General features: G+C 45.0%; 2 protein-coding genes across 3 annotated transcripts; one reads left to right on the top strand and one right to left on the bottom strand.

The window, feature by feature from the left end:
- Positions 1–2,026: 2,026 nt before the first annotated feature.
- Positions 2,027–11,912, bottom strand: qars1 (glutaminyl-tRNA synthetase 1). Its single transcript, XM_083642388.1, has 23 exons — positions 11,734–11,912; positions 11,144–11,294; positions 10,668–10,777; positions 10,489–10,564; positions 10,311–10,375; positions 9,173–9,226; positions 9,031–9,088; positions 8,872–8,943; positions 8,657–8,742; positions 8,444–8,530; positions 8,227–8,326; positions 8,041–8,119; positions 7,711–7,950; positions 7,522–7,614; positions 7,278–7,415; positions 6,527–6,614; positions 6,280–6,426; positions 6,028–6,129; positions 5,829–5,921; positions 4,872–4,999; positions 4,710–4,776; positions 4,464–4,589; positions 2,027–2,834 (listed from the first exon to the last, which is right to left on the bottom strand). The coding sequence occupies exons 1-23, from the start codon at positions 11,842–11,844 to the stop codon at positions 2,784–2,786; spliced, it is 2,322 nt and encodes a 773-aa protein (XP_083498514.1). The 5' UTR covers positions 11,845–11,912; the 3' UTR covers positions 2,027–2,783.
- Positions 11,913–12,140: 228 nt separating this feature from the next.
- On the top strand, positions 12,141–15,801 carry ogg1 (8-oxoguanine DNA glycosylase). 2 transcript variants are annotated; one of them, XM_083641530.1, is made up of 8 exons: positions 12,141–12,673; positions 12,958–13,316; positions 13,680–13,859; positions 14,359–14,537; positions 14,691–14,838; positions 14,965–15,014; positions 15,297–15,480; positions 15,633–15,801. In XM_083641530.1, the coding sequence occupies exons 1-7, from the start codon at positions 12,564–12,566 to the stop codon at positions 15,477–15,479; spliced, it is 1,209 nt and encodes a 402-aa protein (XP_083497656.1). In that variant the 5' UTR covers positions 12,141–12,563; the 3' UTR covers position 15,480; positions 15,633–15,801. The 2 variants fall into 2 exon arrangements, with proteins under 2 accessions (XP_083497656.1, XP_083497657.1); XM_083641531.1 differs by having other exon boundaries at positions 15,731–15,786.
- Positions 15,802–26,287: the final 10,486 nt, after the last annotated feature.

Raw genomic sequence — 26,287 nt, 5'->3', positions numbered from 1 at the left:
CCTGTTTTGCCAGTGAATCTTGACGGTGTCTACCAAACCCTATGGCGGACAGTAGGGCTTCCCCAGGTCATGCAAGCCAGGAAGTCTCTGCAACGTGGGCAGGTCGTGGAGGTAGAAAGTCTCCTTTTCAATGAAGCTCAGTGGGGTGTTATCCTGCCTCCTTGCCAGGAAAGGCAGTGGAAGTCATTCACAGCTGAAGGAGAAGTAGTCTTTAATCTGTGAATGGACATCTCTTTAAGGTCAATCCTGATCTTGCATAGATCAAGTTGATCCACTCTGACACTGAATTCTCTCTTGTGATTAAAAAGCTTGCAGAAAAGTCTGGAACCTCAGTGACTCTAGAAGTTGACATGTCAGCTTCAGGCCAGGGAACTTAAACCAAAAACAGACTATTTTGGAGACCTCATACAAAGTGTTCTTTCATTAAGCACTACACCTGAGCTGAACCGAGAAAGGTCAATTACATAACCGACGAACAGGACACGTCAATTTCAGCATCCCGATCTGTGATCCGTGTTTACATCTTCTCATAGCCAAATCTAGCCACGCTGTTTTGTGTAAGTAAACGATGAATCATGCAAAGAAAGTTACTTTAGCATTAGCACACAGAGATAGAGAGAGATTCAGACTCACCTGATCACTTGGTCACTGTATCTGTGGACAAACTGTCCCACCAGAATGTTCCCATCACCTGCTGAGCTGTTAAAAATGCATAAGGGGACGGCTACTGTTTCACTGTATGTCTGTAGGCTACCTCTGAAAGGCTACCTCTCTCTCTCCCCTGGTGTCAGAGAGAGAGAGAGGGAGGGAGAGAGATAATCACGTCTAATCTTTTTTTCTCTAGATTTGCTGGCTTAATTTACTTTACTTATGTCTACCTCCTTTGTATTTGTTCCAAACAAGTATCCCAGTAGACTTTAAGTGTCAGTTTACAACAAAAACAGACAACATTTTGCAAAGTACATTCCCATTGATATTCTGATGTTCCCAAGCTGTGTACAGCATGCAACATCACAATCACATTCACTTTCGCATAACAAAAAATTAAATTGCTAAAGTGTGTGAGTGTTTGCGTGTATGTCATATATATATAATTCCACCTATGCAGTTTTAATAGATTGATGCATTTATTAAGTTCATGTCTGCTATGGGTCATAATTTAAACTATCACAATACACAAACTATTTGGGGAGGGCGGGAGGGGGGAGCGTTCGGGGCACATTTTGCTATGGTTGCCGGGCTGAGCTGAGGAACAATGAGAATGTGTGAATTTATGTAAATTTGTGTATTTACCATGTATTTTTTAAACTATTTATTTATGTATAAGATTGAGATAACTAAATAACTAACTAAATTAATTAATTAATGCAAGGCTGACAGGCAAAAAAAGGTCAGGTCAGAGGTCACAGCTGTTTAACATCTTGCTTCAGTCATAGACCTTTAATATTGGTCTCTGCTTCAGTTTGGCAAAGTCAATCACCCAGCATTTGATTGGTTATTTTAACGTACAAAAAGATCAAGTTGAAATAATCCTTGTTCTAGTGTGATCTAGAGCTGAAACTTCATTCAGACAAATGTATTTGATGTGTTCTAAAGTTATAAGGAAAAGAGACAAAGAGAGAAACACTCCCCCCTGCTGACCAAAGACGATATGTCTGCATTCATCTAGTGCAGAAAGACTTTTCCTAGTCAATATGTTGCAATAGCAATACCAAGTAGAAAGTTATTTTTCTTATTAGCATTTCAGGAGGTAATGAACAAGGCTTTACCTGGATTTCAAGGACCTGTGGGAACTCTGTACTCAGCATGGTCTGTCTGTGTAAATGTGCTTTCTGTGATGTGCTTAAAAAGAGAAAAGCAAAAATATCTTAATTAAGTATTTAGGTCTTGTCACTATGTTGCCTTTTGTGACAAAGCAGAGGGCAGAGTGCATGTTTGAGATTAATGTTGGCACGTTTCGGTGTACTTTTCAACCTAAAAATGAATATTTTTTCAGAGGCATTGCATCTTCTTCAAATGTAATTTATTCATGGTCTACTGTCAAAATGACATGTGCCACTTCTCTGAGACGTACAAAAACACATGGTGGTTTGGCAGTGGCACACCACTTTTCTAAGCAAACCATATAGTGCATTTGAGAGCATCTCCTCTGTGTGACATCAGCTTGGATAAAAAGATGTGGCAATATAACAGTTATAAGATTCAGGAAGACACTGTTGGTAGCTCCCATTATTTCTCTGATTTATTTTACATTAAAAATGAAGTTTCGAGCCCTCACAGGCTCTTCGTCAGGTCAGGTTAGCAATGATCAAACAGGTTCAGGTGTTCCTCATAATTCTCATTCTTTAATATAAAATTGATAGACATAAGGCCGTCATTGAACTATGACCAAAGTTGCAAATGTTCAGCTAGGACAAGTGCATATTATTGCAGCAGATATAGAAACAATTCAAGAAGCTGCTCATGATACTGGCTGAGTGACCATATGCCCAGCAGGACTGATCACAGTGATCACTGCAGTTGCCTTTGCCATACTCCTCCTATGAAGAAATCACGACTGACAAGCATACTGGTTGATCTTTTCAGATTTGAACTAGGACACCTGCTAGCATGAGGAGGACTGCCATTTAGAAAGAGACGCTGTCAATAGCACACTATTTGATTTAATTACAGACTGAAGAAGTCTTTGCTGATGTTCCACACCGAGTGATGCCAACAAGCATACACTGGACATGTTTCTGTGGGCTCATGGGAAGTAGGAGGTGCAGCTTGATCTCGTTCAATCAGATCTTCCCAGGATCCTCTTTGAGGGTGACTGTTCTGTTGAAGACGAGCTGTAGCGAGAGAAAGATTTCTGTTACTCCCAGTTCAGGCTCATGTTAAGTGCCAGTATGTTCTCAGGCAGGAGGAGTACATGTAAAAAATAATACCATTTGTAATGGTACCGTTTCAAAATTGTGTGAGAGAACGCATCACCATCTGAATATCGAATGGACATGAACATAGAATACCTATTGTCAATGAATATCTGGCTTCAGTAGCAGTAGTATAGAGGCTATAGTTTGCCAAGCTAATTTATAGTATACCGTAGTTTAGTGATTAGTTATTAGTTATTGATTAATTAGTACATAAATGTAAACAAAGGTAATCAATTCAATTAATATTATTTTTTGTTAATGATGCAATTCAACAAAATGCAATCAAATCTTAATTAACACATTCACTGCCAGCCATTTTTTTTTTTACTGTAGGTAGGTTCTGCCAGAGGGTTTTTTTGAGGATTCTGGCTCATCTTTCAAGACCCGAGGATTCTTTTCTGCTAAGATTTTGTGAACACACAATATCTCAAAAGAACTAATAGAATGTGTGCTTTCTCTGTCTAAAAGAGTTAGTTTGTAGAGTTAGTAGTTATGTAAGCATTAGCAGTTGAATACAGCATGGTTTCAGCGTCAGAAAAATTATTTTGAGATAAACGGCTTTTTGTGAAATTCGATAGAACAGTCACTTTAACCATTAATTTTTGGCATCAGTAAGACGTCAGACATCTAAACAATAGTTTTGAACAGTAATTTCCTCCATAACAGCAGGAAACCCCCCTCTGCTTCCAACTCCTCCCTCCGTGGGCGTTCTTCTTGGCTGCAGCGGCCGTGTCACAAGCTTGTCACCAGTCTCACTGCTTTGCTGCTGCTGCCTGTGCCTGTCTGCGCGGCCGCTCTTTGAGGAAGTCTGGATGGACTCGCTCGCTTCTTGGAGTTTTGGTTGAGAGCTTTGATGAAGCTTTTGCGATTCTGGTCATATTTATGCTGCGTGTTTCAAAGTGTGTTCCACCCGTAATCTATTATGCAAATTTGCAAACCCGCACCGCCAGCAATCAGCGCGAAAACGAAAGCGTTTTCGCCAATCCATTTTCATGAGAATGGCTTCGTCACACTGCTTTTTGCTTGCCTTCCTCTAGTCAGGAAAGCACTGTCGCCACTTAGTGGGTCGGTGGAATGGGTTGTACACGTTGTACACGTCCAATACTTATATAAGAGATGTAAAAGGGTTGGATGCACATCCCACCGTCAAAAAAACAAAATCGATTTTTTTTTACGTAAAAACACGTCATTGGCAGTGAACGGTTGGATTTTGTTTGACGTAAAAACACGTCATTGGCAGTGAACGTGTTAAATGTGTCCAGCAATAAATTAAATTATTCTGTCTTTAAATGATAATGAATAACAATGAATTACAAAACTTATAAATGTATTTGTAAAATATTCATTATACTTTTGAGTATTCCATTTACTGATGCCTTTTCCTATACATTTTCCATCTCACACTACTGCTTTACCATTGACACTTTCTGCTTGGGGCACACTTTATTTTTGGATTTTATTTTTTATTCATTGACACATTTAATGAACATCATTCTTTTTGTTACTAACAGATTTGTAAACGACAGCAGAAGCCTTGTCTTGTACCTTGTCTGCTGTGCTGTCGGGGTCCAGGGAGAAGTAGCCCACTCTCTCAAACTGGAACTTGGCAAAGTGCTTTGCTCCTTTAACTGAGCTGTCCACAAAGGCACCGTCGATCACCTGCAGGGAATTCTACACGGCAGAGAGGAGAGATCTGTTCAAGAATCAGCCCTACTGGTACATCTCATGAGTTTCTCCAAGAACGCCTTCTCTCCCAGTTCCTCTCAGCAGCGCAGAGATACTACTACTCACAGGGTTGATGTCAGTCAGGAAGCCCCCGGGCACCTCGGACGAATCCTCTGGGTTTTTGTGCATGAATCTACAATCACAATAAGAGGCGTCAGTGAATAAGCCATGTAGATGGCGTGGATTGTTGGTTGCCAAGACTCAATTGCAGCTCCTTCTGTGACTTACAGTCTTTCATAGAGGCGTACTTCACACCGCAGTGGCTGGCTGACCCAGTGGATGAAGGCTTTGGGTTTCTCTGAAGTCTCAGTGGAACTGGAGGTCACCTCCAACTCCACCACGTTACCCTGAGGGTCCTGAGGAACAGAGAGGGAGTGACAGGGTGCGAGGAGAGAGGCGCAGACTGAGACGGGTTTTGTAAAGCAAAGAAGAGGATGCATGCATTGTATGTCTGTGTGTTACTTGTCTTTGCTTTTTTATACCTGCCTACAAATCAATTCCCCTTTGGGATTCAATAAAGAACTGGACTGAAGTAAAGTCATGCACAGGGGGAAACATATGCTGAAGAAAGCATACATTACCAGCATCAAGTGTTTGCTTATGTCAACATAACAAAATTAAGGAGAAGCCATAATAGATGCCTTAAAGGGACACCTCACCCTAAAATCTAAAATACATATTTTTCCTATCACCTGTAGTGCTATTTATCCATCTATATCATTTTGTGTTAGTTGCCTCTTTCCAGAAATCATGAGCCGGTTACTCAAGATAATCCACAGACTTTGTTGTGAGCAGTTTCATGTAGGAACTATTTTCTTTTGTAGCTAGCAGCTAGCGGGTGTAGTTTGGTCAAAAGAAAATAGTTCCTACATGAAACTGCTCATAACAAGGTCTGTGGATTATTTTGAGTAACGGGGTCATGATTTCTGTAAAGAGACATTGCTGTTGAGTTTTGCAAATGTATTTCTTTGGCACTTTGAGCACCACAAGTAGAGTGCCATCCAGTTCCATTGTATTGGAGAGAAGGCAGAAACTCTGCGGATGATATCTCCAAAACTCAGCAACACACACCAAAACAATCTAGACGGATAAATAGCACTACAGGTGAGAGGGAAAATATGTATTTTGGATTTTAGGATGAGCTGTCCCTTTAAGCGCTGTGTAGTGAAAGGTCTGGAAACGTACCTTGAGGACCTTCTGCACAGTGATGACATAACCAGCATGCCTCAGGCCTACTGGCTGTTCTGGGGTCAAACGTTTGTAGCCCTTCTCCATCACCTGCAAAGTAAGAGGTGTCCATCATCTTCTGACCACTATCCCAAAGCTGCAGAAAGAAATGTGCTGTATATTCACAATGACGATGTTCATAGTTAGGATGTTTCACCTCTCTGAAGTCACCCTGTTCGATGAAGATGGTGCGTGTAAATGGAACCACGTGGCTGCCCTTGGACTCATTGGCAGGAAAGTCTGGTACTCGTACTTCTGACTGAAAGAGAAGTGAATGTCAGGGATAATTCAGCGCAGAATACAGCAAGTCTCCTGGCAGCTTGGTGTGTGACGCCTGTGTGTGTGTGTGTGTGTGTGTGTGTGTGTGTGTGTCTGTGTGTGTGTGTGTGTGTGTAAACAATGTACACACCTTTGAGCTCTCAGGAAGGTTAGTAATGGTGACTCTGAGGGGTTCCAGGACGGCCATGACTCGAGGTGCCGTGTCGTTCAGCACGTCCCTCACACACGCCTCCAACAGGTGGGGCTCCATCGTAGCCTGGGCGACCGTTACTCCCACCTGTCAAGATCAGATGGAGAAACATATGATTACGCTACATCATCATCCTCCTCTTACATTGAACCATCCATCCATCCAGCCCTCGGTCCATGCTGCATACCCGCGCACAGAAGTTGTTGATGGCCTCAGGTGGGAAACCTCTTCTTCTCAGAGCAGTCAGGGTGAAGAGACGGGGATCATCCCAATCTCTGCAATTAAAGAAAGGATAGTGAACACATTCAATCTTTTGTGAAGACCACGCAACAAACTCGTGGTCAAAATATTGCACACTAAATCGGGGGAGCTGTGAGTAGTTATTTTATACATGTTTTTCATCCATCACCATCACGTATGAGTTCTTTATGTCCTGTAAAGAAACGTATCTCTTCTACGCACACTTAGACAGTATCTAGATGTTGGAAGAAATTTGGGTTGCAATCAGTTTCCAATCCAAACCTCGTGATTTTTTTAAGCATCCATCTGTTTTGTATTTTTATAGCCTGTTACATATTACACCAAGATGACTTTTACACATTTGTCTCCACTGTCAACAGACTGTTATATAGTTGTTGTTGTCGTTTTATTATTATTTTACAAACTTTATTTACATTTTCACAACATACAAGATATATTCAAGTTGGAATGTGGTTATACATAATGACAAATTACCCTCAAACACAATACCCACCCCCCCACCCACATCCTTCCATCCAGGGGCATACAACCAACTAAGGAGAGTGAGAGAGAACATGCCAGCCTTGTCCCTTACACTCGATACATTAACAAGCCAGTTTACATGTATGACAGTTACATATAAAGATGAATACATTTGTACGGCTCACAGGCATGAAGACTGAAAGCAGAAATGTTACCTGACAGTCTTGGTCTCCACCAATTTGATGATTTTCCTCTTGGACACCACAGTGTAGGTGAGGTTCAAGCGGCCATATTCCCACTGCACAGGGCAGTACACATCTAGCGCGTTGCACAGCCAGAAGTATGACGAGCGCCTGAAAGACGGGACACAAAAACAACCATTCATTAATAAGCCTCCAAAATAATGCAATGATGCTATTGAACAAATATAGAGTAGATGACCAAGACGGAGGAGTATACCTGGCCTGAAATTCTTTGGTACAAAGTGAGTGTGTGATATTTTCAATGGAATCACACAGACAGTGGGTGTAGTCATAGGTGGGGTAGATACACCTGGGGGAGAAAGTAGAACAGGGGAAAAGTCAAACACATCTTGAGAATGTAATGAACAAGGCATGTGCACATGTGCAACAAGTTGTGTTTTCATACCAGTCATCTCCTGTTCGATGATGCGGCGTGTATTTGATTCTGTACGCCACAGGGTCCATCTTCCCGTCCTCCATGACCATCTTCATCCTGAGCGTAGCCTCGCCCTCAGCAAACAGGCCCTTCTTCATCCTGGAGAACAAGACCAGGGACTCTTCGACGGGACGCTCTCTCCACGGTGACGGGGGAGGATTGTGGCCCTTCAGTTCCTCCCCCTTCTGGTGGCACACATAGGCATGACCCCTGAAGGACGGCAAAGAAAGAACCGTGAAGTCACCTGCCCCCACCGCACGTGCACTTTGACCGACACAAACACCTCGTTTCCACACTCACCTGCGAACAAGATCCACAGCGAGGTCATAGAGTTTCTGGAAGTTGTCCGATGCGTGAGTGACAGCGTAAGGTTTGTAGCCTGTGTAATACAGTAAACACAGATGAGAAACTATCCTCTTTAGACGTTCACCCCGCAAAGCTTACGGATTCGATCGGGAAAGCGCAGCTCAACAGACTCAAACTCACCAAGCCACTCCACCATCTCCCTGATGGCAGTGAAGTATTTCTCCTCCTCCTTCTCCGGGTTTGTGTCATCGTACCTCAGGAAACAAATCCCATTGTTGGCCTACAGGGGAAAAAATGGTTTAGATAGACAGAGAGAAGAGACAGAAGATAGCTGCAGCAGACTGAAGAATCAAATTTAGTGGGCAATTCAGGTGAGAAAATCCTGAAATACTTGTACCTTTGCATAACCAAAATTGAAGTTGATAGCTTTGGCATGTCCGATGTGAAGAATACCGTTAGGCTCAGGAGGAAAGCGACTGCGTATCTACAGGAATTCAAAAATGGGATGGAGAAAATTCAATCTAGGTGATGAGAAAAGACGTGAGGATGTTTTTTGTTTGTTTGTTTTTCAAAAATGAACGTAATACTCCTAAAGTGTATTTTTCTCTACCTGTCCACCAGTGATCTCCAGGTGCTTCCTAAGCAGTTCCATGGTGTATTGTGTCATCACATAGCCCTCAGTCGTGTAGTTTTCTCCTGCAGGGACAAAGCAGGGAGGAAAGGTCAACAGACTTGGTGCAAGTAATCACTTGAACTGCTGCATCTGGTGTGTGGAGAACAGCAGACAACACAGTGTATCTAACTGTTCACGTAATTCATTCTTACCTGGTTTATGAAACTTGAGTGCCTCTCCTCTGAGCTGCTCCATTAGAGACTTTCCCTCGTGGTTCCCCTCACCTTAACAACCAACACACGATTAAAACACACCACCTGACACACCTGCTCATTCACTCATCTCTGCCATCCACATCCACTTGGCCTTACCGTTCGCTGCCACCTCCTCCTTCTTCACCCCATTCTCGGGGGCTTTGGCCTTCTGAGGCTGCAGGATGAAGATTAGATATTAACTACAGACCAAATCAAAGCGTTTCCTGTTCAAGCGATTAATCATTTGTGAGGTGTTAACCTTAGGTTTCTTCTCCAGGTCAGCCTCTGTCTTGGGGCCCAAGAGGTGCAGGACCTGTGAGCACAAAGCCAGAGTTAGAGTTGTGCAAAGACATGGCCACCTACCGACCTCCCACAATGATTGACAAAGTTAAAAAACATTAAGAGCAAATGCATTGGGTTTGCTCTAGTACTGACAAACCTCTCTCTCTGTTCCTCAGAGAAAGTCAGTATTTGCCCAGACTGCTTTCTCCTTCAAAGCCATAAAGGAGTGGGTTACCCAGGAGTATAAAGAATTTTCCAAACTACAGTGGTTTCTCCCGTGAGGCCAAGAGGTGGCTCCTGAGCAACCAGTGTTGCCAGCACTAATCGTGCATTCCTTTATAACTGGGGACTGGTAATCTTACGACTTCAAAGGTCATGAGCTGGGCGGTGACGTCATCAGAGCTGGTATTTCCCATTCCAAACTCGTAGGAGCCTCAGCAGCCCCAACCTCAAAAATCCAAGATGGCTGCGCCGCGCAACAACAGTAGTAGTAATCGTAGTAATATTGTTTAGCACTTCTGTTTTGTTTGTGTCCCATTAAATCAGCTGTACACACAGCACTGCCTAACTTCAATCTGTGTGGACATGAGGCTGCAGTGTTTGTATCCGCAAAATGCCATGTTGTCAATTGTTATTGCTAACAATGGCTAGCCTGGCTAGCGACTGGATCTGACCAATGAACAGTGAACTTCCCAGCTCAAGTTTTCTGCAAATGGAACGCTAACAAAACGGATGTGATGCCTCCACATCCCAGTTATTTTGCGATAAAGGAACGCACGATAAACCACATGGTGGTACTGTCTGGTGTGTGTGTATGTGTGGGTGGTGTTTTATTCTTGGCTTCTATATACATGTATGTATTTTTTTAATACTATTCTCTCTATCATACTAACCTGTGCCTTTCCCTGTTTTGTTTTTTTACACTTTATGAATTTTATTTTGACTCTGCCTTTGTATCCACCTGCCCAGGGACTCCAGATGGAAAGTAGCCTATGGCTAAATCTGCTGCAAAGCATCTCTTCCCCTATGGGGTTTAATGTTTTTTTTTGTATATGTCCCTGCCAAATAAACAAATAAAATAAAATAAAATAAAATAAATAAAAAATGAAACCCACCTGCATGTCCACCTCATTTTTGATTATCTTGCCATCAGCCCACTTCAGAGCAGTGCGCGCCGCTCCTGTAAGTGGCACAAAAGCTCAATGAGAGACACTGTTGCTCTGTAAGGCTTTAACAATGTCCATGGCATTGAAGGACTCAATAATATTGATCCAAACATGTCTGAGATCTTACCCATGAGCAGCCCCATGTTGAAGCGGTACCTCTCCTGTAACAGCTGATCCTTGTGTACATTGATCACTGACTCAACCTGAAAACATTCCACTGTCATTGATCACACCACAACTAGTAAACAGTAAACACCAGTCCACTCTTATCAAAAAAGCATATTCCACGCAAGCTCTTGTCCTTACTGCATCTTCGATCTGCTCTGGTGTTATGGCCACTCCCACTCCACTTGCATCGTCAAACTCCTTCTGGTTGATGGGGTCCTCAGGATGGCTCTTCACAAAGTCCAATGCAGCTAAAACAACAGAGGGATGTAGAAATGCTTTGTACGTATTTGTGAGTGAGAGTGTGTGTGTATTCTTGCCTGTGGGCAGGGGCGGGTGAGTTTAATCTGAATGCTGATGCAACACCATCTCATCAATATTTCCAAGTTTGGTTTGCTTGGTTTTAGCGATCATTCTGGGAGATGGCAGCATATCCCGAAGAAACTCAATGTTGTATTATGTAGTATAAATATTCTGGGAAAATTGTGGAAATTTAGATTTGGCAGATTCTGAATATACTCTGTGTTATGGTTATTAAATATTGCATCACTTTCGTCATTCACCATCACTCATCTGTGGTTACTCGTTACTAGTCAGGGTATGACATGTCAAATTACCTGCCAGCTGCAGCTCTGTGCAGATCTTGCGTTGGGCGATGTAGTCTGACAGGAATGCCAGGCGTTTGGTGTCTCTGAGGCGAGAGGCCATGCTGTACAGCAATGTGCCCATGGCTTTGTCCAGTACTGACGTCCCATTAGCACGCTGGGCCTGTTGAAACCAGCGGGGAAAAGACCAGCACTCATTACATTACAGATAGAATCTTGAGAGAGAGCAGACTGTGTTAAAGCCATCACAATGGACATGGACCAATAGGGGCTAGTATTGCTAGCCCATATTATTTACTAGTAGTAGTAAAGCTGGGGGATGTTTTCCACAAGTGAAGTGTGACAGGCAGGATTGTCCTCAAACTAAACCATGTGAAACCGAAAGTATAGTGACACTGCTGCTACATTGCTACTCAACAGATATACCTGAAATAGGAAAGGAGGTGTTTACTGTTTTCGAGAACATGGCAGAGGGGGCAATGGGCTAGCTAGATAGTTGTATTATTGCCTTGCCAAATAATGATTCAAAGCACCACCCCGGGCAAGGCTGTCACGCCGGTGTCATGCTGGTACCCAGTTAGCTAGTTGGGTCGTAGGGTTACCTGAGCAATTGCGTCCTTGAGGGCAGCACTCAGCGCTTCATTTTTCAACGTTTCTTTCGCTTTCTGCTCACTGAGCCCGATGGAAGTGAAGAGTGTCAACGTATCCGCCATTTTCCCACAACATTCACCGGCAAACCCCAGAGCATACGGAGCCACACACAAGCACGCCACCGAAGACTTCTCGGAGAGGCGGAGAGAGAGGGAGCAACTTCCTGTAATTCTCGAGGAGGACAGTTGTAAAAATATGAGCCAATCAAACGCGGGGCGTACGGACAGCATTGACAAATCCTGAATGACCCTGAGAGACGTCCCCGCCTACTATGACTGAGGGAGCCAATCAGCAGTTGTGTTGACATCAGGAAGGGAGGCCGAAATCTGAGTAATGTTGCATCAGACAGAGATTTTATGTAATTTTGGATAACCGTTAACATGAAATAACCATATTAACTTCGAATTTATCGTAGGGGATATCTTGTGTATAATGCACCTAAACATGCATTTGTTTTAAACCACCACCCTCTGAAAGGGACAACTTTGAAACGCAGTGTAAGGTATTTTTTGTCCATCGTAGGCAGTAAAAATAAACTCCGTGAAAGTCATGTCGTTAACTACAATGGCTGTACGTGGGCTGCATGGCTGTATAATGTAAACAAAAGGTGTTTAAATGAAGTTGTATACCCCTGTAAAGTCATAAATTATTGTCTGGCGTTGGATTCAACTGCTATGTCGCAGTACAGTGAGTTTCATATCAACGGTACGGTACAGTGTATTGAGTCTGTGCGCGTGGTTTAATCCCTGACTGGACTGGACACCGGGGCTTCACCATAACTATGGCCCAGCATGCGGTTCTGTCATCGGGGACAAAGTTGTGGAGATCTCTGTCCTGCAGCAGGTCAGAGCTGCGTCTGGATCTCACTCTTGGCTGTGGACAGACTTTCCGGTGAGTTCGTCAGCTCTGGACGCAGATATCCTTAAACTAACACATTTATATTTATTGCACAGGTCCAACAACACCACAACATATACTTTAGACACATTTTTTATAGCTTCATATTTTACATTTCATAGTTTTATTATTATTATCATCATCATCATCATCATCATCAATACTATTATTATTACCTTTCCTGTACGATTCTTACTATCTTTGGCAGTTGCTGCTGTGACATCTGAATTTCCCCTCGGAGTGCAATATCTTATTGTGTATCATGTCACAACCCACAGCTGGAGAGAGACTGCAGAGGGCCACTGGACTGGAGTGATGGGAGGACGAGTGTGGACTCTGACCCAGACAGATGACACTCTGTGGTACCACGTATACAATGAGCAAGAAGGGCAGGTAGAGGGGAGCGGCAGGAAGAGGAGAGCCAGTGTTTCGCTCCAGGGGCCAAACAAGCCAGAGAAGAGACTTAAAGGGGCTGTGAAGGAGGAGGAGGAGCCGCTGGCAGTGACCCGAGAGCTGGACACCAAGGACGAAACAATGCTAAGGGATTACTTCCAGCTGAATGTGAAGCTGGGGGATCTGTACAGGGAGTGGGGAGCAGCGGACCCCCATTTCAGACACATTGCCAACACCTTCACTGGTCAGTGTGTGTGTGTGTGTGTTTGTGTGTAGGGCTGGGCGATATCACAATAAGCAGGTTATTTTTTCGATATCGATATTAGGCTATGTCACAGTATGTACTGAAATATCAAAAATAATATTCCTTAAAATGTTTCAGACCTCATTTTGTCAGTATTTAAGTAAAATGTGTTTGTTATGATCAGTTAGACACCAGAATTATGTGTCACAATATCCTAAATTCACCATATCTTAATTCACCATATCTTCACAATATGATTCTAGTGAACGATTTTCTTATTACACAGTAAGTAACGATTGAGTCAGTATTTGATTTGTGAGACATGTCTGAAATACTTTAGTGTGTTGTTTACCTTTTCCTCAGGCGTGCGAATGCTGCGGCAGGAACCCACCGAATGCCTGTTTTCCTTTATTTGCACCTCCAACAACCATATCTCCCGTATCCAGGGCATGGTGGAGCGGCTGTGCCAGTCTCTGGGCTCCCCGCTGAGCCAGCTGGATCAAACCAGTTACTACGACTTTCCTTCCCTGTCTGCTCTTGCAGGTGCTGTATTGTTACACCACTATGTTTATTCCGTCTGTTTCTTGTGTGTGTGTGTTGTGTTATTTCTTCCTTCACATGCTGACTACATTTTCAGTTCATATCCTTACCAGTTTTGACCTTCATATTGACATTTCATGACCAAAAAGATTGTTTAGTACTGTAGAATATTGACATATTCGGGGTTTCTACAAAGCTTTTAAAAGTCTGGAAAAGATCAATAATCAATATTTTCAATGTTTTGGATTACTCACACTGGAAAAGTAAGATAAAATATTGTTCAGTCTTAATACACATATTAGCTACACATTATATGCAGTTATAGACCCACTGTTATTTCACAATTATGATATTTATTGATGTGTGGGAAGGCTGTGAAAAATCTTCCATTCCAGTCCAAAATGAAGATCTGGAAAATGTATGGAATTTTGAAACTGAAAATGTGTAGAAGGCCTGCATATTGGTATCATAACTCTTTTTTTTTTTGCATTGTGATTGGCAGACAGCAGCGTAGAGGCGCGTCTGAGGGATCTGGGTTTCGGATACAGGGCTCGCTTCCTGCAGCAGAGTGCCAAGCAGATTCTGGACACCCATGGGCCCCAGTGGCTCCAGGGTCTGCGGAGCGTCCCATATCTGCAGGCCCGCGACGCGCTGCGCACCCTCCCTGGTGTAGGCACCAAGGTAGGGCGGGATCTATAGTGGACGTAGCGTTCCTTGTATTCATTGGGTAAGAGGGCATGTGAGGTGACATTTTAACAATAACCAATGCCATTAAGGGCAGTTTGTGAATACATGGCAAAAGTGTGAGAATGATGCCTTTCTCTCTCCCTGTAGGTGGCAGACTGTGTGTGTCTGATGTCCCTGGACAAGACAGAGGCCGTGCCCATAGATACACACGTGTGGCAGATTGCTAAACGAGACTACAAATACGCTGCTGGCAGTGGACAAAAGAGCATCACAGATAAAGTTCACCGAGATATTGGTTAGAGTTCATTCTCCTCATCAGTAGTTGAAGTACTTGAAGTGTCCATGCAGGTTCCAAACATTGAAGTATGGCTGTCTGTAATCTATAACTTCACATAATAGCCTGTCTTGTCTTTTTACACAGGGGATTTGTTCAGGAAACTATGGGGTCCTTATGCTGGCTGGGCACACTCTGTGAGTAACTCATCACTCTCTGATGGTCAGGATCTGTCACATCCTTCTACAGTCTGTCTGTCTGCCTGCCTGTCTGTCTGTCTGCCTGTCTGTCTGCCTGCCTGTCTGTCTGCCTGTCTGTCTGTCTGTCTGCCTGTCTGCCTGTCTGTCTGCCTGCCTGTCTGTCTGTCTGTCTGCCTGTCTGTCTGCCTGTCTGTCTGTCTGCCTGCTTGCCTGTCTGTCTGTCTGTCTGTCTGCCTGTCTGTCCACTATAATCAAAAGAGTGTCTCTCCCTTCTTGTAGGTGTTGTTCTGCGCTGACCTCAAGAAGTTCCAAAAGCTGAAGGAAATGCCCCATCTGAAGCAGGAAGCAGAGGAAGACAAAAAGAAAGTAGTAAAAAAGAAGGCAAAAATCAAGATTGAAGAAGGTGAAACTGTGAAGAAAACAAAAACCAAGATCTCTGTTAAGGATGAGGTGATGCCATGAGGTAAACAGACTCCTTAAGTTAGAATTGATCAACTCTGGTAACATTATATCTGTTAATATCGGAATCTTTTTATAATCTTTTATAATCTTTTTAGATTCTTTATATATATATATATATATATTTTTTTAATCTCGTGCATTTGTTCTTTTCAGTGTTACATGAGCACCAATCACACCAAGACAATTTCCAACTTCAAGTATGTGAAAACATATCTTAAAAGAATTCTGATTCTGATTCTGATTTTCTACAGCCTCTTACCCTGTGCGCCCAGCAGATTTTAAAACCCAATGTCATGTTATAAGTCACACCCTATGTCTGAAATGCAATCTGGATAAAATATTAAATGTGTGTCCATCTCCACAGATTTATTGTCTCTCTCCATGCCATTGTTTTACTTTGCTGAGGAAATGATCATCTGAAATGATTTCTTTCTTTCTTTCTTTCTTTCTTTCTTTCTTTCTTTCTTTCTTTCTTTCTTTTCTTTTCTTTTCTTTTCTTTTTTTTAAATAAGAAAAATAAAGTAGGTGATGTCCTGTTACAGTATTTGTGTTTTGGGTCGTTGGGTCGTAGCTCAGTCGTTATTACAGAGGCACCCAAGGCTGAGTAAAACTCCCCACTCACTTTTGCAAAATGCTCTGTGGCCTCTAGATGGCGATATGGCTCGGAAGATATTACTTTGCAAGACAGCATCACGTGGTTGCTTTGGGCAGCTTTTTGTATATATATTTGAGAACAAAATGCACTGCTTGCCTGGGTGAATCACAAGCCCCCAGGTACCTGTGCATGTAGTAGTAGTGTTGGCATATGCCTGTGTAAAATTAGCGTATAATGCAGTATGTTTCTCTTTAATACAGTCCCTACATCAAAAGAGTATTTCTGTTTGTGGGATCATAAAAGGTGCACTATGGGCCGGGCAGCTGGGAAATGCCATGTTTATCTATAGGCATTTTAGTTGGCTGTGTCAGCTGGTCTTTTTATAGCAGGGATTGCAGTTATCTGCCCTCACCGCTCTGGGCTAGTGTGACCGTCTCTCGTGACAACATGAATGTGTCTCGTGGTGTGTGTGCAAGACTGTCCCTTCTGGCCTCTAGTGTTTTAATATGTTGTTTGCCATGGAGACAAATTCAAATGGGGACAGATTACATGGCTACCAAGCATCCTCCTTGTCCTATTTTGAGAGGTGCGTGTGTGTGTGTGTTTTGAAGCGCGCTTATCTGTGAGCAGGTGCATGACACATGTAGTGCGTGTGCATGTCGTCCATCCGTACAAGTTGTTTATTTGTGGCATCTTTTGTGTGCACATTGTGCACTGGATTGCGTGCAGCCATGCATGTTAATATGAATATATGAGTCCGCCTTCATCCCCCACTTGGGCTGAGCAGGACAGAAGCTGGGGCCCAGCTTTAGGGCAGATTTATACAGAAAAAGACGACGAATAGAGATGGGAGAACAGCAAAATGAATCAAAGCGAAAGGATAGGAGAGAAAGTTGGTCATCGTCATTTTAAAGAAGGAGCCAGTCTGTATAGCAGCATGCACACACGTGCACACAAGCAGCCACACAAAGAGCAGAACAACCCCCAGTGGCCTGTTTATTATGGAAGAGATCCTGTGTCATGCCCTGTGGAATATTTCTGCTGAAAAGACCCATCTCTTTCAAAGTGGCTGCTTCCTCAGCAGGGCTTCATTACAGCATAAAGGCACCAGGGGGCGCCACCCGTTGGGGCCCCACCACAAAGAGAGGCCTCTGTCTCTGTCCACAGCCAGATGTGCAGCAGCAGGGCTGTGTTTGTCTGTCTCTGGGTGGCAGCAGCATGTGAGGGTGCTTTTCTTGTGGGCGCGTTAACAGAACGTAGACCTATGTACTGTGTGTGTGCGTGCGTGCGTGTGTGTGTGTGTGTGTGTGTGTGTGTGTGTGTGTGTTTGTATGTAGGTGGTAAACATAGCACCTCATTGATGTCTCAAGTCCTATTATTTGTCACCGGAACAGACTTTGAAAAACAGTTAGAATGTTCCTTTTTTCCTCTCTTGTTTCTCATATCCGGCCTCGCTGTGCGGGTCTCTCTCCCACTTCTGCTGCTGCTGCTGCTGCACACAGACGAAGACCCCAAAAAATGGTCTGACGGTCTCGTGCAGTTCCACCTTCCTTTGTCTACTCATAAAAGCGATGGATATTATTATTACTGAATGGTAACAGATGTGATATTACAATAGTATCTGTTACAATGCCCAAGCCAGATAAATAGACAGAGGTGGTGTGGATTCCCCCATACTTATGATGGAACCCAAAGCTAGCACAGGCAGATGGGGGTGGGGTGGGGTGGGGTGGGGGGTGCTGGGGTGTTGTCGAAGGTTAGGGAGAGCAGTCCCCACATGGAAGTCTGTCTATTATGGGGCCCACATTTGGGGGAGACTAGAGGGTATCCTTTGGTGTCTAGACAACCAGAGGATACAGAGAGACACAGAGTGAGTGTGGGCTGGTGGAGGTATCTCAGAGCTAAGCTGACTCATAGATGGACGTTAGCATATAAAGGCTGTGGCTGTAGGCTAGGCTACTTATGAAAGAGGCTTACTTCATGGCGAAAATTCATACTCGCCACCATCAGATAGAACCCTGCTCTGATAGAACCCCGCTCGGCTGGCTGTGATTAAGGTCCGATCAATGCCATCTAGATTGGGAGGAAGGAAGCGTTCCCTCTGCTCCAGTGTTACATTTCAGCGGCCCTACACCAGGATCAATTCTAATTACAGTACTAAGTGGAATGTATGCATGACATTCCCGGACCAAGATGGTATATAGAAACACTCCCCGCACCAAGTACGGTCTGAATGTTTCTGATAGGGTAGCATATAGGTATGTCAACGTCAGTGCTTTTTGCCTCGCTAACATTTAGCAAGGAACTTGTCCATTTAGCATACGTTTTTTAATGCCATTTTTGCCTTTATTTAGCATACTTTAATTCCTGCTCCAAGTACGCCAGATATAATGCTTTAGTCTGGACCTGAGCGGCATGTATAGATCTCCTTATAACTCTGCTGCGTATCTGCCCATCTCTCCTCGTCTCCCCTTGTGCCTGTGCACTGTATCGCTCTCTGGATCTCTCCTTAAGGAGCTCACCTCCTTTTCATCAGCATCTCTCTCTCTGAAGACCGTGTCCTCTTCTCCAGGCAAGAGGAGGGGTGACTCATAGTTATTTTCCAGACCACCCCCACTACAACAGTAATGTTAAGGGAAACATATAGCTAGATAACACTCAATTCATACTAGCACATCAGAGTTGCACGACACACACACATATGAATAGGCCTACATTAGTTCAAAGCCTGCATGTGTCAGTAATCTGAAGCTCAGTTGTGTTCTGTTAGAGGTCACCTTTTCTATTGCAATGACATATGAGGACAAGTGGATACATTTGCATCATTTGGGAATACTTCCTTGAGTCAAATCCACGTCCACTTTCTCTGATCTGTTCTAGGTGGTGGGTCTGTTTACTTTTGCTTGTTCATGTCCCCACACAGTAGTCATAATCTATGTACAATAACGTGATGTAAATTGTGATTTTCATCCTAAATGTTCCTGCTCTACCTGTCCTCTCTCCCCATTTTCGAAACCCCTCAGTGTCTCTCCTGCTACCTGTCCTCTCTCCCCACTGTCCAAACCCCTCAGTGTCTCTCCTGCTACCTGTCCTCTCCCCCCACTGTCCAAACCCCTCAGTGTCTCTCCTGCTACCTGTCCTCTCCCCCCACTGTCCAAACCCCTCAGTGTCTCTCCTGCTCTACCTGTCCTCTCTCCCCACTGTCCAAACCCCTCAGTGTCTCTCCTGCTACCTGTCCTCTCTCCCCACTGTCCAAACCCCTCAGTGTCTCTCCTGCTACCTGTCCTCTCTCCCCACTGTCCAAACCCCTCAGTGTCTCTCCTGCTACCTGTCCTCTCTCACCACAGTCCAAACACCTAAACCCCTCAGTGTCTCTCCTGCTACCTGTCCTCTCCCCACTGTCCAAACCCCTCAGTGTCTCTCCTGCTACCTGTCCTCTCCCCACTGTCCAAACCCCTCAGTGTCTCTCCTGCTACCTGTCCCGTCTCCCCACTGTCCAAACCCCTCAGTGTCTCTCCTGCTACCTGTCCTCTCCCCACTGTCCAAACCCCTCAGTGTCTCTCCTGCTCTACCTGTCCTCTCTCCCTACTGTCCAAACCCCTCAGTGCCTCTCCTGCTACCTGTCCTCTCTCCCCACTGTCCAAACCCCTCAGTGTCTCTCCTGCTACCTGTCCTCTCTCCCCACTGTCCAAACCCCTCAGTGTCTCTCCTGCTGTGCTCTCTCCCTACTGTCCAAACCCCTCAGTGTCTCTCCTGCTCTACCTGTCCTCTCTCTCTACTGTCCAAACCCCTCAGTGTCTCTCCTGCTACCTGTCCTCTCTCCCCACTGTCCAAACCCCTCAGTGTTTCTCCTGCTCTACCTGTCCCGTCTCACCACTGTCCAAACCCCTCAGTGTCTCTCCTGCTACCTGTCCTCTCTCCCCACTGTCCAAACCCCTCAGTGTCTCTCCTGGGACCTGTCCTCTCTCCCTACTGTCCAAAGCCCTCAGTGTCTCTCCTGCGACCTGTCCTCTCTCCCTACTGTCCAAACCCCTCAGTGTTTCTCCTGCTCTACCTGTCCTCTCTCCCCACTGTCCAAACCCCTCAGTGTCTCTCCTGCTCTACCTGTCCCGTCTCCCCACTGTCCAAACCCCTCAGTGTCTCTCCTGCTCTACCTGTCCTCTCTCCCTACTGTCCAAACCCCTCCGTGTCTCTCCTGCTCTACCTGTCCTCTCTCCCTACTGTCCAAACCCCTCAGTGTCTCTCCTGCTCTACCTGTCCCGTCTCCCCACTGTCCAAACCCCTCAGTGTCTCTCCTGCTCTACCTGTCCCATCTCCCCACTGTCCAAACCCCTCTCTCCTGCTGGCTCAGTAGTAATGTAATAATAGTATTAGGACAATCCTCTGAGCTGCGCAGGTTATTTCCGTCTCCTCAACTCAGCTGTGCAGCGTAGACAGTCTGGTGAATGTGACAGAGCAAAAGAGAGAGGAACAAAAACTATCTCACTCAGGCTAGCTAGCCTGCCCAGTGGTAAACAAATGTATAGGCCTCGCATTATAATATAATATAATATTTGCATTTGGGGGGTTGATTTGATCATTCAATGCAGAGTTGACACCCAGTATAAATAGGCTACTCTGACCGTGACGTGAGCACTGCATGGCTAGTATCCAACAATAGTGAGTGTGTCTTTTGTGTTTGTGTGAGAGAGAGAGGGGGGTAATGGAGGCAGGTGCAGACTTCAGCAGGAGGAAATGGTATCAGCTTCCCTTCTACAAACAAACCAATGGATAGGCGCCAGAGGAGAGAGGTAGAGTTTCACCCAGAGATCTTCCGCTGATCCTATGGTTTCTGTCTTCTTGACTGGACTGTTGCGCGCTGCGGCCACTGCCAGAAACGCCAGGTGCCTCACCTGCCTTCACATCACATGACTCCTCTTTACCAGCAGCTGGCCCCAGTGGACTGTTCAACACATCTTTAGTGCATAACAGCTCGTCTTCGGCTATAGCACCTTTATTAGGCTATTATAGTAGACATGTTGTAGAAAAGGAGGGTGGGTGTGTCAGGGTTTGATGTCTGATGATGATGTCAATGCCAATGCCGTCATTTTTTCCAAAGGCAACAGTAATGTCTAGCCAAGTCAAGCCAAGGTAGGCTATATGGCTATACTGCTTTCTGGATCTGCGTGCCGTGTTGTGTATAGTTGTTGTGTAATAGACGTGCCAGCAGGCGGTAGGCAGTCGTGTTTATCCGCATGTGAGAAAAAGAGAGGGAGGGAGAGAGAGAGAGAGAGAGAGAGAGAGAGAGAGAGAGAGATGAAGCAATCGGAGGGGGCGTACGTCTCCGATAGCCCCTGAGCTGGCAGCGGAACCACGCTCAGCAGCAACCCCTCTCCATGTGGATAGAGGACTGTTTTGTGTCCACAGCAGCAGCGGCTCATACGCGCTTGAACCTGGACTACACTTCGTTCGGCTGCTCGACTTGTCCTACTGTCACCCTGACACAGAGCAGAGGACGCCGCGGGCCACACTGAATTGCAGGTAGGTTTGTTGTTGTGGATAATCATTTATAGACTGGCTGCTATGCGGCGATACTTTGGGCAGTGATCCCATCTGTGACGTTGCTTCTATACCTGCGCGGTTGGTTGTGCGGTTCTGGTCTTATAATGATAATTTCCATAACCTACTGTAGGCTACCATGCAGTACTAGGCCTATTTTACCTGCAGTTGGTTGCCTTGCCAGTCTATCATAACGATAGATAGGATCGATTGTTTGGGGGGTATAAGGACAGGTGCGGTGGTACGTGTGAGGGCACGAGAAGCTGCTGCTGCAGTTGGGTGAATGTTAGGTGAATGTTGTCAGCCGAAGCCACCATGTCGGTTTTCTGCCGTTGGGAAATTGGCCCCGATTCAGAATAGCCATGGTAACGAAACGAACTCAGTCCAGTATGCTAATGTGACCCAGTAACGAGGAGCCTAGTTATTTGCTAAATTTCAATTAATATTCCAGTTAGGCGGCTACAAAAAAAAATCTAAATCAACGTCGTCATAATCACCCCGTATGATCTTTTTTGTAGCCTAAAGTTAGGTTGTATTCTCTTGGCCTGGAGACGTGCTAAACTAGCGTTAGTTTATGATAGATGATAGTTCTCTGAGGCTACTGTACTATCTGGATGGAAGTAGGCTATGTGGTTTTGCTTGCATGGTTTTAGATATTTGATGGGATGCAAACGCCGAGTTTAGGGGTGTAGCGGGAATGTAATGTAATGCAGCTTAACAATGCATTATATTGGGCTAAAGAAAGTTGTGTTAAACGTGATAAATTATTTTCGAATGAGTAACGAGTAATGCATTGCGTTGCGTTACATTACATTGTCAGAGTGGCAGTGGCTGAAAAAAATTCGAGCCTCTTTTGGTTCAGTGACGGTGACACGCGATACTGCAGGCTTCACTAGGCCATTTAACTGGCTTTTCATGTTTAATTGACTTCGCTGACTAACCAAGATGCCTTGAAATAGGCTCTCCCTGGAAATTGGAGAAGGCTCTGACGGACAAAACAGGGATATTTATGTGTCTGGGTGCTTTGGTGAAAGAGCAACAAGTTACAAGCTAACTGCAAAGTTAACGTTTCGCGCTACTGGCAGCCGTGGCAGGTGCGCATCGTGTTTGTGTGTATGTGTGTGTGTGTGTGTGTTTTGCAGTATGTTTACGAGGGTTGTTCAACCTCGACAAACGGGCTAGCCTAGGACCCTACTGGATTCACCTGTTTCTCATCAGGGTTTGAACCGCAGCCTCGGAGGAAGGGGAGGAGAAAGGGGAAACCGCGCCAGTGCGCCTCTGGATAGCTGTGCGCACAGGCTGCTGCTCCAAAGTGCTACTGGATTTTACGCACAGGCAGCCAGCTGCCAGACGACTTGAATTCAAAAGGAATAACAAAAAACATCGTGATCCACACTGCCTGCTTTGAAAGAGTAATCATGGAGAAGTGGAGTTTTGAAAGAGTCAAAGGGTGGACAACACGCCTCACTATGATGCAATATAATTGATTTTGGACTAAGCTACTTAATGGTTTTGTAAAGATTGGATAATTCAGTCATATTTTGGGCCAGAGGTTTTTGAAACTGGCAGGGTGACAGTGGAGTAATGCCTTCCAGAAGTGAGCAGCAGCCATAACTCCCTTGGCAGAACAGACAGTCCTGAACTGACTGAATAGTTGGAAAGTAATAGAGCAATATAATTCACGACAAGACACCGTCCCATATTGATGTACCAGGAGCAATAAAAAACACAATACCTAACTCATGATTGTGACACAAAACGAGAGCTATTTTATTGCATCCAGCTGTGGCGATGCAACAGTCAGGTTGAAGTATCTCTGGCTCGCTCCCTGTCGAAGGCAGAGGTACTTCATGACTTGTCATTAACTGTAAACTGTTTTACAGCCTATACCTCCATCAGTGAGGTTCAATGTTTTGTGGCTGGACTGGACGTGGTCGAACAGCTGTCTCAATCAATCGTCTGCCTGGCTATCTCAGGGTGTGTTTCTGGGAATGTGCGAGTGCTATCTTGAACATCTGACCATGCTCAGGTCATAGATATTCATAATGCACTCAATCTGCAGTGTGTGAGAGACCAATGGTTCTCAACGTGGGGTCCGGGGACCACCAGGGTCCTTGAAGGGGTTTCCAGGGGGTCCACAGCAAATTGATGAATTGTTCAACTTCACAGTTATTTCAGTTTACATGAAGTATAAAACAATTAGAGAATGTCGAAGAATGACTGTTTTGATCATAGTTTTTCACTGTTATCTCTCTACACAACACAGTTGTGGAATTCAGCACAAAATCATATCTGACAATAAAAATACTCTCAGATTTGGGTCTGAGAAGCAACATCGCATCAAATAGGTGGTCCGTGGCCCTCATGTGGACTACATTAAGAGTTCATGATATGAAAAAGTGTGAGAAGATTGGCATCCCGGCAGTGCAGCGGTAGTCTCGCTTGCCAGACTCTCTCCCTACAACGGGGTAGAGTCTGGCTGCTAATACCGCCACTCTGGTATAGCGGGGCAAAAGGCTCTGTTAACCTTTACAAACATCCAACGAAAGTACCAAGCAGGCACAATCCAGATCCAATCGTTTTTAGCGTGTAGCAATGAGCTAGCATTGTTGATATTATTGTTTCACAGCGGCGCAGGCATTTGAGATCGACAGATTCGACACGCACAGCGGCAGAGGCATTTGAGATAGACAGATTCGTCACGGAGGGAGCAGAAAGGAAATCCATATATGGTCCCAGCCGGTCAGTCAGAGCGGGTCGGAGCCAATGGCAGAGCTTATACCAGCAGCCTGTTTCCATGCAGCCAGACTTCTCTCCTGGCAGGGAGGGAAGTCTGGCAAGCGAGACTAGTGCAGCGGTAGATTCTCTGCCTACCAACACGCAGGTTCGAGCCCCCGTGTTACTTCCAGCTTAGTCGGGCACTAGTGCCTCCTCTGCTTGGTCGGGGCGCTTGTTCGGGGGGAGGGGAACTAGGGGGGAATAGTGTGATCCTCCCACAATGCGCCTCGTCCTGCCAGTGAAACTCCTTGTTGGCAGGTGAAATTAAACAGCTGACGACTGCACATGTATCGGAGGAAGCACGTGCTAGTCTACAACTCTCCCCAGATCGGCAGAGGGGGTGGAGCAATGACCAGGACAGCAGGGATTGGCCAATTGTGGAGAAAATGTAAAAAAAAAAATGATAAAAAAAAAGTGTGAGAGAACGATATAGCCTAGCTTTGCATTGGACATTCTTTAGACGGACCTGTATCACGTCAACATGTGTAGCATGAGTGACCTGTGTTTTACCCGTGTGTGTGAGTGTGTGTGTGTGTGTGTGTGTGTGTGTGTGTGTGTGTGTGTGTGTGTGTGTGTGAGTGTGTGTGCGCGCGTGCGTGCGGGCGGGCGTGTGTGTGGAGCGAAGGTGCAGTTAAAATGCCTCACCCTGTCGGGCTGACCTTCGGCCTTTCATCTGTGGCCTGTCTGTAGGCAAAACATCTGACAAAGATGTTGCGGGGCTCAGCACTTCTAAGCTGGACATCCGCCTCGACTGGAGATCAAACACGTCTATGATTGGTTCTGGAGCCTCGTCTCTTCGTACGATGTGACCTCCCTGTGTGGTCGGTGGCTCCACTGGAGTGAGTTATGACCTCCTAGGCAGAGGGGCATCGTTAACAGGCTTTGGTTTGTCTTAAGGACTAAATGGACAGCTTTGCCCCAGCACTCTGGAGAGGTACAAACTTTCTGCAGCACGCACAATGCACATGTAGAGCTAGTCCCAGTCCAGATTTATAAATCCATTTAATTGGAATAGAAAAATATATTGGATATATATACAATGTATACAATATATAAAAATATATATAATAAAATATACTTCACTTGATTAGATTATTCTAAATGTGTTAAGAATATTGTATTATAAGCTAAAGAATGTGGCTCAGGAGGTAGAGCGGGTCGTCCTCTAATAATCGCTTTGGATAAAGGAGGTCGGTGGTTCGATCCCCACGTCCTCCAGTCCGGATGTCGAAGTGTCCTTGGGAAAGATACTACTGAACCCTCCATATTGCTCCAGATGGCTGCGCCCGCAGCCTGCGTGGTCGCTCGCTGCCATTGGTGTATGACTGTCTGTGTGAAATGGGGGAATGTACCTACTCATTGTGACGCGCTTTGGATAAAAGTGTTCTATACGTGCGGGCCATTTACCAACGAATATTGTGAGAGCCGTTTGTAATCAATATACTCTTTAAAGGTGTGGAATTTGTAACCGTCAAATCAGCGACCTCCCCCACTGCGCGCATACCAACATAACCACACATACTCCCTCTCCCATTTCCCCCCTCTCTCTCTCTCTCTCTCTCACTCTCTCTCTCTCTCTCACTCTCTCTCTCTTTCTCTCTCTCTCTCTCTCTCTCTCTCTCACTCTCGCTCTCACATACACACAAATTCACATACATACACTGCTTCACAGTCTCACCTCTCTCCCACACGGGGCAGTACAAACAGCCTACACAGCTGTATGGTATAAGCAGAGGGAAAGCAGTAATACTGTGAATACCGTTGGCAGTGCAGCGGTGCCGCCATGACACACAGTTCTGTGCCGGTCTATTTAAGTCTGTCTCTGTCTCTGTCTCAACCTTATTCTCACTGTCTTTTTCTTGTCCTTCTTTTGTGTCTCTTATTTGTCTCCGTCTCT

This window comes from Poromitra crassiceps, assembly GCF_964638095.1.
Source record: "Poromitra crassiceps genome assembly, chromosome: 8".
Lineage (NCBI taxonomy): Eukaryota > Metazoa > Chordata > Actinopteri > Beryciformes > Melamphaidae > Poromitra > Poromitra crassiceps.
Note: the sequence above shows the minus strand (reverse complement) of the source record. Positions and strands in the feature narration are given on the sequence as shown.

Bases quoted from the DNA above. Each gene is read 5' to 3' on its own strand.
- qars1 (XM_083642388.1), bottom strand. From the start codon at position 11,844: ATGGCGGATACGTTGACACTCTTCACTTCCATCGGGCTCAGTGAGCAG. The intron at 6,427-6,526 runs GTATGCAGCATG...TGATCTTGACAG, and splicing joins TCAACAACTTCTGTGCGCGG to GTGGGAGTAACGGTCGCCCA. The intron at 5,922-6,027 runs GTGAAACATCCT...CTTACTTTGCAG, and splicing joins AACAGGGTGACTTCAGAGAG to GTGATGGAGAAGGGCTACAA.
- ogg1 (XM_083641530.1), top strand. From the start codon at position 12,564: ATGGCCCAGCATGCGGTTCTGTCATCGGGGACAAAGTTGTGGAGATCT. The intron at 13,317-13,679 runs GTCAGTGTGTGT...CCTTTTCCTCAG, and splicing joins CATTGCCAACACCTTCACTG to GCGTGCGAATGCTGCGGCAG. The intron at 14,538-14,690 runs GTAGGGCGGGAT...CTCTCCCTGTAG, and splicing joins TCCCTGGTGTAGGCACCAAG to GTGGCAGACTGTGTGTGTCT.